The 11,447-nt window shown below is 50.6% G+C and overlaps 1 protein-coding gene across 1 annotated transcript; it reads left to right on the top strand.

Annotated features, from left to right (window-relative positions):
* Aipl1 (aryl hydrocarbon receptor interacting protein like 1) lies at positions 1-9,430 on the top strand. Its single transcript, XM_070001341.1, has 6 exons — positions 1-103; positions 966-1,145; positions 5,777-5,965; positions 7,501-7,677; positions 7,811-7,952; positions 9,066-9,430. The coding sequence occupies exons 1-6, from the start codon at positions 8-10 to the stop codon at positions 9,428-9,430; spliced, it is 1,149 nt and encodes a 382-aa protein (XP_069857442.1). The 5' UTR covers positions 1-7.
* Positions 9,431-11,447: the final 2,017 nt, after the last annotated feature.

Raw genomic sequence — 11,447 nt, 5'->3', positions numbered from 1 at the left:
CAGCAGCATGGATGCCACACTGCTCCTCAATGTGGAAGGGATCAAGAAGACCATCCTGCACGGGGGCACCGGGGAGCTCCCGAACTTCCTCACTGGGTCCCGGGTGAGTACTCCACAGGCAGCCTCCACCCCACTCAGCCCTCAGACACCCAGATGTGGAAAGCAGGGAGGGGGCCCTTCCTGGTACACTCTATCCCGAGCATCTGGGACATGCTGAGTTGGTGCCAGTTTACTGGGCAATTGGGCTTCTTGTAGATTACACTTAAGTGTAGGTCTAGAGGAAGGTTTTAGAGAAGTTTTGGATCCCCATATGGACTCTATTTCAAGAAGGGCTTTTGGCCGGGTGCTGGTGACTCATACCTGCAATCCTAACTACTCAGGAGGCTGAGATTTGAGGATCTAGGTTCAAAGTGAGGGCAGGGAAGTCTATTATCTCTAACCAGCAAAAAGTTGGAGGTGTAGGCTGTTCCTCAAGTGGTAGAGTGCCAGCCTTTAGCAAAAAAGTGAAAGGATAGTAACCAGGCCTCAAGTTCAAGCCCCAATATGGGCATAATAGATTTGTCCTCAGGGGTGCAGATAGGGAGATTTTTGTTTCGTTTGGTTTTTTTTTTTTTTTTGGTCAGTTGTGCGGCTTAGACGCTGTCTCTGAGCTCTTCAGCTCAAAGCCAGCACTCTACCATTTGAACCACAGCACTACTTCTGGTTTTCAGGTGGTTAATTGGAGATAAGAGTTTCACAGACTTTCCTGCTTGGGCTGGCTTTGATCTGTGATCCTCAGATCTCAGCCTCCTGAGTAGTTAGGATTACAGGCTAAGCCACTGGCACCCACCTAGGTAGGGTGTTTTCTGTGGGTCTGAGGCAGCTCAGCTTACCTGGCAAGCCAAGCCTGTGGGCAGTGGGAATGGCGTCTCTGGTGATGTGGGAGGTGTGTCATCTAAACCTGGGTCCACGGTCTTGGTGACCAGGTGACCTTTCACTTTCGCACAATGAAATGCGACGAGGAGCGCACTGTGATTGACGACAGCAAGCAGGCAGGCCGGCCCATGCACATTGTCATTGGGAACATGTTCAAGCTGGAGGTGTGGGAGACCCTGTTGACATCCATGCGGCTCGGGGAAGTGGCTGAATTCTGGTGCGACACCATTGTGAGTAGCCCATGTTGGCCCTGTCCCTGGTTGGGATACCAACTCGTTTGGCAAGAACAACTAACTGGATTTCGGGAAAATTGGAGGTCATAATAAAACCCTGCAAAGCAAATCTTGTGAGCAGTGGCTTCAAGCCACAGCCTGTGCCAAGGCTGGTGGTGGGTTTGGGGGAGCATGTGGCCATACCTAGCAGGAGGGAGCTGTCCACAGCATGGTGCTGGAGAGTGAGGCCACTGGCCACTTGTTTACACCTCTGCTAACACTGCAATTTATTTCATACTTACGACATGCTTATATTTAATTTTTTTTCTTTTTTTCCCCCCAGTCCTGGGGACTGAATTCAGAGCCTGGGTACTGTCCCTGAGCATCTTTTGCTCAAGGCTAGCGCTCTACCACTTGAGCTGCAGAGCCACTTCAGGCTTTTTTTTCTGTTTATGTGGTACTGAGGAATCAAACCCAGGGCTTCATGCATGCTAGGCAAGCACTCTACCATTAAGCCACATTCCCAGCCCCTTATATGTAATACTTTTCAGCCCTGACAGAACTGGCCAAACTCACAGACTCCCTGCACAAGCAATTTTTATGGAAACTTTCAGATACACATAAAGGTGACCAAGAGTACAATGAACTTGCAAATCCTTTCCACCCATAAGAGTCACCATCAACCCTGGCCAGTCTTATTCTCCCCCCACGTTATTGCTGAGGGCAAAGTGCAGATACCAGACAGTCCCCTGAGAGCATCACAGCAATGCACATCTCTGAAAGAGGAGGATTTTTTTTTTCCAGTCATGGGGCCTGAACTGTGGGCCTGGGCGCTGTCCCTCAGCTCTTCAGCTCAAGGCTAGCGCTCTACCACTTGAGCCATAGCACCACTTCTGGCTTTTCTGCTTATGTGATGCTGAGGAATGGAACCTAGGGCCTCATGCATGCAAGGCAAGCACTCTACCACCTTCCCAGCCCCAAGGAGTGTTGGGTCTTCGTCCGTCCCAAAAAAGACAGACGGGGTCCGAGGAAAGGTAAGTGCGGCGCTCGCACTATCTAGCTCATCAATTGCTGTTAGAATTTCTCTGGTGTGTGTGCGCGCGTGTGCACACATGTGTATGCATACACATGTGTGCACATGCATGCATGCACACATGCACACACGCATGCATGCATGAACCAGTGTTTTGGCTGAACTACAGGCTTTGTGCTAACTCAAAGCTGGCAGGTTTTTCTCTGGTTAAACTTTTCTGTCTGGGCTGCCTTTGAGCTGGGATCCTCTAGGTCTTAGCTTTCTATGACCCACCAGAGCAAGGCTCTTCATGTATTCTTTATGAGTGAATGAGATTATTATTATTATTATCCTTATTATTTTAAAAATCAGGATTCAAATATCTTTTTGTCTATGAAATTTCCTTTTTAAAAAAAGGTACAATCTATGTAGCCCATACCAGCCACTGGAGTTTTTGCTTCTTCTGTCTCAACTTTCCCAGTGCTGGAATTATAGGCATATACTACCATACCTGGCCTACCTTTTTTTTTTTTTTTTTGATATGGACTTGTTGAAGGAACTGGGTAGAAGCAAAGGTACTTGCTTTGCTTTGGAATTGTTTAACATATTCCTTTATTCTCCCATAGTTTTGATTAATTGGAAATTTGATATGAGGGTCTCAAGTTACAGAATCTTTCCTTCCTCCCTCCTTCCTTTTCTTCCCTCCCTCCCTCCCTCCTTCTTCTCTCTTTCCTTGCCTTCCTTCCTTCCTTCCTTCCTTCCTCTCTCCCTCCCTCTCTCCCTCCCTCCTTTTTTTAAAATTTAATTTAATTTTATTTGTGAACATACTGTACAGAGGAGTTACAATTACATGGGCAGGATAATGCGTACATTTCTTACCAAGCATTGCAGCCTCCTCCTTTGTTTACCCTTCACATCCCTTCCCAGCCTCCCCCCTCCCCCCAATCCCTCCCTCCTTTTATCTTCTGTTCTCTTACCTTCTTCTGTGGAACTTTGTGATTAGCATTTCTTACTGGGAGGAGCTCCATGCCCTGTGACCTGAGCGTTGATTGGGGGTTAGTGTGAACAGTCTCAACTGTCCATTACAAAGCTCCCTCTGGTTTTCACCCATTGATGGTGGACCTGAATGACCTTATAAAGGAGCCATTTGGGAGGAGAGTAGCCCTGAGTTTGAACTGTGTTCTTTTATTAGCTGGGTGACCTGGGAGGTCTTTCTTGCCTTTTGCCTTTCCATTTCCTCATGTATGAATAAACCGAAGCTTAAAGTAAGGGTTGTTTTGGGGGCAATAGCACCGTATGAGGTAATGGAGGATAAGTCAGGACATGCATAAGCAATTGCAATGTGCCCCGAGTCACACAAGGGACAGGGACCGAGGTGGGAGTTTATTGTCTAGGCGTATTTCTAGTTTTTTTGTCGTTGTCTTCTTCCTCTCCTCATCCTCCCCCTTCTTCTCCTACTCCTCCTTCGTCTCCTTCCTGCCTCTCCGTCATCTTTTTCTCCTTCTCTTCTTCCTTCTTCCCTCCTATCCCTCCCCCTCTTCCCTCTCCTCCCTCCTCCTTTTCCTCCTCCTCCTCCTCCCCCTCCTCTTTTCTTCTTCTTGGATTTGAACTCAGGACCTCATGCTTGCTAGGCAGGTACTCTACCACTGAGCCATGCCTCTAGCCCCTCTAGTTTTCCTTAAAAAATTGTAAGTAACTGCACAAGGGGCTTTTAATTCAACATAATCAGTTTATGAGTTACCTGGCTCCACTTTCACATATGTACATTGACTGCTACGGCTGAACTTGCCCACTCCCTCTATTGGTGCAGCTTCCTGGTGTTCACTTTGTGAAACTGTCTATGAGTTCAAAGGAATTTCACTGTTGGATCCCCACTGCTGACTCCATAGTTCAGTCAACACTTTGGTTTATATATGCATATGACACTATATGCAATCATATATGTTCATATTTTAGATCTAACCCAGAGTGGTAAGATCAGTGATTCTGGAAGTTTCTGCCCTAAAATGGGTTCTTTCTTTCCCTGCAGGGAGGACCCTGGTCTTCACGTGCCCAGTCTTGGTTGCATCATCTGAAAAGGGGGTGGATGGGGTGGCAGCTCTCTCTCAGCGTTCTGTGGACAGTTTCCATGTGAAAGGGGCAGGGGCAGGAAGGGCAGGGACATGTGTCAAACTTCTTGAATTAAAAAAAAAAGGTGACTAATTTCAATACAAAACCAGAAACGCAGTCCACAAGCCTCCAGTCTAGTCAGGCTTGCATGCAGAACCAGAGTGGGAGAGGGGTGGGCATGATGGGGGCTCAGCTATTTCAAGGTTACAGAAAGCCCTGGTGTGCCCGTGGCTGCCTGTGGCATCACACACCTCCGTGGCAGGCACAGGGCCAAGTGGAGTCCTTCCTCCCTCCTGCCCAGGCATATTCTCTTTCCTGGGATTCCTTCCAGTTCCTGGTGGCATTCCACAGTCCACCTGTGCTGCTCAGGGCCTTGGGCCGCTGGGTGTCTGAGGCTCTGGCTGTGGTCTGCCCTCCCCTCTCTCGGCTGCTGAGCCTCTGGCCCTCCGGTGTGTGCTGTGTGCTCCCTCAGCCCAGCCCTAATCCCATCAAGCCGGCTGCCATCTGCCATCTGCCCATAGGCCCCAGGCAGCAATGGGCATCCAGGCTAATCCAGGTCCCCGTGGTGGGGAGGTGACCTTCCACCCTAGCTTCCAGTATCTCAATATCCCAGCTGTGCCTCTTGGAGCCACTCCAGGGAGGTGAGCAGTGACCCCAGCTGGGGAAACTGAGGCTCTACTTGGAGCAGGCCTGTGGAGCCCCTGGACTGCTTTTCCAGCCCTCTTCTACCCAGTCCTCAAGGTTGTGAGGCTCAGACCTGTCTTTTCACCATCCCCACTGATTCCCACAACTGCAGGCAGGCAGACCACGGAGATAGGAGGACAGAGGCTCACTGTTGAGTAGCAGCCCCTCCAGGCTGCTACTTGGTCGCTGGACCCCCAGAACTCTGCTTCTCTTCTGCTTCTGACTGTCCAGGACCTCTTGGAGGTTTTCTAGAGGAGAGATCTGTATTAGCAGTTACAGGGCCAACAAGAGGCAGCCTGAGCCTAAGAGCCTGGTGTGATCTCTGAGAGGGATGTGAGGCTTGGCTCTGAGATTTGCCAGTGTGGCCTCCAGCCAGTTGCTTAAACTCTCTAGGCTCCTGTTTCCTCATCTGTGACCTGAGGATGTTAAAAGTACCCTCCCTTGCCTGGGTACAGGTGGCCCCTCCTGTAATCCTAGCTACTCAGGAGGCTGAGATTGGAAAACCATGGTTCAAAGCCAGCAGAGACAGACAAATGTGAGAGACTCTTATCTCCAATTAAGCAGCATAGAGCCAGAAGTTGGAGCTGTGGCTCAAGTGACTCTGGGAAAAACAAAAGAAAACCAAGTGCAAGGCTCTGAATTCAAGCCCCAGTACTGGTATAAAACCAAACCCAAATGATAATCCCCTAACCTCCTGTGGCCCTGAGTTCAGAAGGAATTAGACACATGCTCACAGTTGTGAGCAGCTGTGGATGGCAGGTTCTGTGCTGCTGAGGGCACACAGTAGGGGCCATTGTGGGTCAGCTGGCTCAGATGCCCTCCCCCCCCTCCATCTTCCTCCCAGCATACAGGGCTCTACCCCATCCTGTCTCGGAGCCTACGGCAGATGGTGGAGGGCAAGGACCCCACCAGCTGGCACGTGCACACATGTGGGCTGGCCAACATGTTCGCCTATCACACACTGGGCTACGAGGACCTGGATGAGCTGCAGAAGGAGCCACAGCCCTTGATCTTCGTGATTGAGCTGTTGCAGGTGCAGGGCTGGGGCTAGGGCTGGGGGTGGGCTGTCCCAGTGCCAGAGAGGGAACCCCCCCCCCCAGATCCCCAGCTCCAGCCACCATGCAGCATGGCCTCCCCAGAGAACAGAGGAATTGGAACTAGGGGTGGAGGAGAGGGGTACTCCTTGGCTCTTCTAAGAGAAGATGCTTATGTAGAACCCATTTTCAAGCAATGTGACTAATTTTGATTTTGGAAACATTTTCCTTCTCTTTCTGTTTTTGTTTTTCAACATTTCATAGTGGCCCAGCCTTGGTCCCTGTGGTGTAGGTTTGAACTTGCTTCTGGGGTAGTAGGGAAAGACAACATGAACTGCTCTCATCTGGTTGCTTAAGTTTGTGGGCTTCAGAGAACGGACACAGTCAAGGTCAGGGCAGGACTTAGTTTATGGCCAGGACTGAGGGCCTACATAAGAAATACAAAAAGAATAGCCGGGTGCTGGTGGCTCATGCCTGTAATTCTAGCTACTCAGGAGGCTGAGATCTGAGGGTTACAGTTCAAAGCCAGCCTGGGCAGGAAAGTCTGTGAGACTCTTATCTCCAATAAACCACCAGAAAACCGGAAGTGGCGCTGTAGCTTAAGTGGTAGAGCGCTAGCCTTGAGCTGAAGAACTGAGGGACAGAGCCCAGGCCCAGAGTTCAAGGCCCACGACTAACAACACACAAAAAAATACAAAAATAAGAACAGACAACTGTGTCAACCAGGGGCCCTCAAGCCCCCCCTCAAACAGTTGCATGTCTGTACAAGGAAATCCCTTCCAATCTGCTCTTCACAGTGCATGTTGGTTTATTAAGTGTGTGTGTGTGTGTGTGTGTGTGTGTGTGTGTGTGTGTGTGTGTGTGTGTGTGTGTGTGTGTGTATGTTGGTACTGGGGCTCGACTTCAAGGCCTCGCACTTTTGTTTGGCTCTTTCACTCGAGGCTGGCACTCTACCATTTGAGCCCCACTTCTTCTGTCTTTTTGGTGGCTGATTGGACTTCTCCTGCCTGGCTTGGCTTCGAAGGGTGAACCTTGTTTTTTGTTTTTTTCGTTCTGGAGCTTGAACTCAGGGCCTGGGCACTGTCTCAGGTTAGTGTTCCAGGTTAGTGCTTTGCCACTTGAGCACCACTCCACTTCTGACTTCTTGGTGGTGAATTGGAGATAAGAGTCTCACAAACTTTCCTGCCCAGGCTGGCTTTGAACTGCGGTCCTCAGATCTCTACCTCCTGAGCAGTTAGGATTACAGGTATGAGCCACCAGTGCCTGGCTTAAACTTCTGTGTTTTTATAAGTAATTTCCCCCCCCCCCTCCAGAAGCTGGCAGCAAAGTGTCTTGTATTAATGTGAAACAAGTACTCAGGACAGCTTTCTGAATATTGGAAGTGAAATGTCTCCAGGAAAGGATCTCTTTACAAAGCAGGCAGTGATTTAGTGCAGGGCCCGTTGCATCATCGTGGCCCGACAAGCGGACTTCAGGGAGACTCAGGCCAGGCGTGCCTGGCCCCTGCCTCACTGACCCGAGGCTTTCGTGGCAGGTGGAGTCCCCAAGTGAGTATCAGAGGGAGACGTGGAACCTGAACAATGAAGAGAGGATGCAGGCAGTGCCCATCCTGCACGGAGAAGGGAACCGCCTCTTCAAGCTGGGCCGCTTCGAGGAGGCCTCCAGCAAGTACCAGGAGGCCATCATCTGCCTGAGGAACCTGCAGACCAAGGTGGAGGCTGCAGGCTGAGACCTGGGGCTGGAGGGGAGGGTACAGCCCTGTCCCCATGGGGTGTGTGTACATGTGTGTGTGGGAGGGGGAAGGAGTCATGTCCTAGCTCATGGCTGGTGCTCTGTGAGGGCAGGAGAAGCCCTGGGAGGTACAGTGGCTGAAGCTGGAGAAGATGATCAACACCCTGGTCCTCAACTATTGCCAGTGTCTGCTGAAGAAGGGCGAGTACTACGAGGTGCTGGAGCACACAAGTGACATTCTCAGGCATCACCCAGGTGGGGGACTGGGAGGGAGTGGGTGGGGGTTGGTGGGGAGGGGGTTGGGACTGGGAGGCTGGGGTGCTTGGTGAGGATGGGCTGGGGGACTGGGTGGGATGGGGGCTGGGCTGAGGTGAGGGACTGGGGGTTGGGGTCAGGGGTTGGGGATCTGGGTGTGGTGCAGGGCATTGTCCTGGCCACGCTGGCCCCTGCACATACTCCCACGGATACTCTTCCCACCTTATGAGGCAGCAGGGTTTGTCTCTGCTCAGCCAGCTGTGTATCCCCAGCACTTAGCCCCAGGCCTGGTGATGATGGGCAGAGTTGACTGTAGGAGGCATATTTCATTTTAACCTGCATTTGGTTGGGCACATGTGCCAAGGGCTCAGCCAACTTGTGATTTCGTGGAGTAGAGACTAGGCTTTTCCATTTTTAAAATTATTTTGGGGGGATGGTACTAGGATCAGAGCTTAGGGCCTTGCACTTGCTCAGCTGGCACCCTATCCCTTGAGCCATGCTTCCAACCTGGCTTTTTTCTGGTTATTTTGGACTTGGGAGTCTCCAGGACTTTTCTGCCTGGGTGGGCCTTGAATCTGTACCCTTCTGATCTCAGGCTCCTGAGTAGTTAGGATTACAGATGTGAGCCACCGGCTAGCTGCGTTGTGGCAATTAAGCTTTTCAGAGGCGAGATGAGCAAGCCATGTAGAGGAAACAAGTTACTAGCCCCATGATGTGGGAATGTGGCCATATTTGTAAAGGAGGCATCTGGATAAAGTTAAAGCAACAGCATCAAGGACTCAAGGCCTGAGAATGAAATCCTCCTTCTTTGTTAACCCTTAAAACCCCAGTGTGTACCCAGGACCAGGCCGGGACAAGGACAAAGGTAGACAATTTGGGGAATCCTACCAGGAACAGACTACAATAGAATATAGAATCCGCTATCAGGCTTTGGAGGGTCCTGGCTGAGGAGGGGAGTAATTGCTTCGGTCTTTCACAATCAGGAAACTGAGGCCAAGGGCAGTAGGGGAGGGGCTCAGAGTCCTGGCTTTGTGGGTGAGTGTGGGGCGGTGGGGCCCTCTGGCCAGGCCGGGGTGGGGGAGTTGGGGGGGGTCAGCGCGTGGCTCTCCACAGGTATCGTGAAAGCCTATTATGTGCGCGCCCGGGCGCATGCCGAGGTGTGGAACGCAGCGGAGGCCAAGGCCGACCTGGAGAAAGTTCTAGAGCTGGAGCCATCCATGCGCAGGGCGGTGCGCAGGGAGCTGAGGCTGCTGGAGCAGCGCATGGCAGAGAAGCAGGAGGAGGAGAGGCTGCGCTGCCGGAGCATGCTGGGCCAGGGTGCCTCGGAGCTGCCCTCCTTCCCTGCTTCGCCATCCACTCCCCCTGGGGAGTCCTTGGCCCCTTCCTCCCCTCCCCCCTCCCCTGGTCCCCAGCTTTCCAACGACTGCACTGAACCCGAAGCCCCTGGGTCCTGTGGTCAGCCGGGCACTAGGCCCTGAGCAGACAGGACAGACACTTCTGGTTCCAGTGGCCAAGATTGTGCTGTTGCTTTTTAATTTTTAAAAATATTTTTTGAGGACTGGGAACGTGGCTCAGTGGTAGAGCGCTTGCCTAGCATGCATGAAGCCCTGGGTTCCATTCCTCAGTACCACATACACAGAAAAAGCTGGAATGGTGCTGTGGCTCAAGTGGTAGAGTGCTAGCCTTGAGCAAAAGCAGCTCAGGGACAGTGCTCAGGCCCTGAGTTCAAGCCATAGGATTGGCAAAAATTAAAATAAAAAAAAATTGAGGACTGGGAATATAGCTCAGAGGTAGAGCCCATAACAAGCCCCAGGCCCTGGGTTTGATCCCCTGGCACCAAAGGAAAAAAAACAACAAAAAACAAAAATTGAATTCAAAGTCATACATGGGCCAGGGTAACAGAACAAAACAATGAAACAACAGTCAAGAGAGCACAGGAAGAGAGTTTAGAAATAGCAAACCTTTCCTCTCCTCCCCCTCCATTCTTTAGCTCACACCTTGAGTGTTAATCCCACCTGGGTTTTTGTTTTGGTTTTGTTTTGTTTTTTTGTTTAGTCTTCCACTAGTTTTCTGTATTTGTTCCACAGCCTCCCCTGGGACATTTTTTCCCTCCCCAAGTCAAGGAAAACTGAGGTGTTTTTAAATTTAATTTTTTGTTGGTCACGGGGCTTGAACTCAGGGTCTGGGCACTCTTCCTAAGCTTTTCTGCTCAAGGCTAACTCTCTACCACTTGATCTCCACTTCCTGTTTTCTGGTGGTTAACTGGATATAAGAATCTCACAGACTTTCCTGCCCTGGTTGGCTTCTAATCGCCATCCTCAGATCTCAGCCTCCTGAGTAGCTAGGATTACAGGCATGAATGCTCTCACCCCTTCTCTTCCTACCCCTTCATTTTGGAATAGTTCCACTGTGGGATGTCTTCCTGTCTCTCTCCTTCTTTTGGTTATTTTGATAACATTATACATGACACCCAGGACTCACTCACATCCCATTGGCTCTTGTGGGTCAGATGACTCCTTCGTGTAGCATGAGGTCACAGCCCTGGGCTCCACCTTCTCTCCCCCTCCTTTCCCCCACCCCTTTCACCCTCCTACCTCATCCTGCTCTCTGAAGGTCCATGCTCTTTACTTTTTGTTGTTGTAATGACTATCTCATGATGCTATGTAAATCAAACTGAAGTTGTGCTTTGTAATCAAACTGAAATTGAAAGGGTAAATTAGGACCACAGGCCCCTTGACAGCCACTTGACCTAGCAAGTCTAAACCAGATGCAGAAGAGGCATTGTCTCAGAATATCTTGCCTCTGTCCCTCCCTAGTTGCTCTAATTTCTGTAACTTTCCGTGACTCTGGAGAGAGATTTGCGGAAGAGGCTTGATTTGGAATTAACAACCAATCAGAATGTTGTGGGACCTGACCAATAGAGTGCTGCCTTCCTAAACACCTAATTATAATAAAAGCAACCAATCAGAGCACAGCCCAGGGTATAAGGACCTCTAGACACAGCAGGAGGGACTGAGAAGGTAGAGTAGCAGTAGCAGCAGGAGTAGTGGCAGCCTTTCACCAAGAGACTTCTCTTCTGAATAAAGTTATTCACACTCACCTGCCATTGTCCTGGACTTTTTTTTTTGTCCTAGACTTTATTTGTTGAATTCTGTTGGCAAGACCTCAAGGAAGCTGTCAATGGTCGGAGCTGCACACTGGTGGGCATTGTCTGACCACCTGGTAGCTCTGCCAGCTGCAGAGCTGTATCAAAATTCCCATCAAAATCTTTGTCTGCAGGTCTGGAAGGAAGACTGCAGGAGTGATTCCCCAGGCTTCCATTTGCCTTTCACCCTCCACAGTTCCTACCTTATAACCTCTGGGTACTGGAGTCAGGATGAGGCTGCTCCTGGTCCCAGCACTGAGAGGAAGATTGGGTGCCTGCCTGTCTTTTCTTTCCTGCTTAGCCTGTGCTAGGGGATTCAAGGTTATATTCTCTCAGCCTAGTAGAAAAGG

This window comes from Dipodomys merriami, unplaced genomic scaffold (genome assembly GCF_024711535.1).
Source record: "Dipodomys merriami isolate MVZ:Mamm:240054 unplaced genomic scaffold, mDipMer1.0.p SCAF_59, whole genome shotgun sequence".
NCBI lineage: Eukaryota > Metazoa > Chordata > Mammalia > Rodentia > Heteromyidae > Dipodomys > Dipodomys merriami.
Note: the sequence above shows the minus strand (reverse complement) of the source record. Positions and strands in the feature narration are given on the sequence as shown.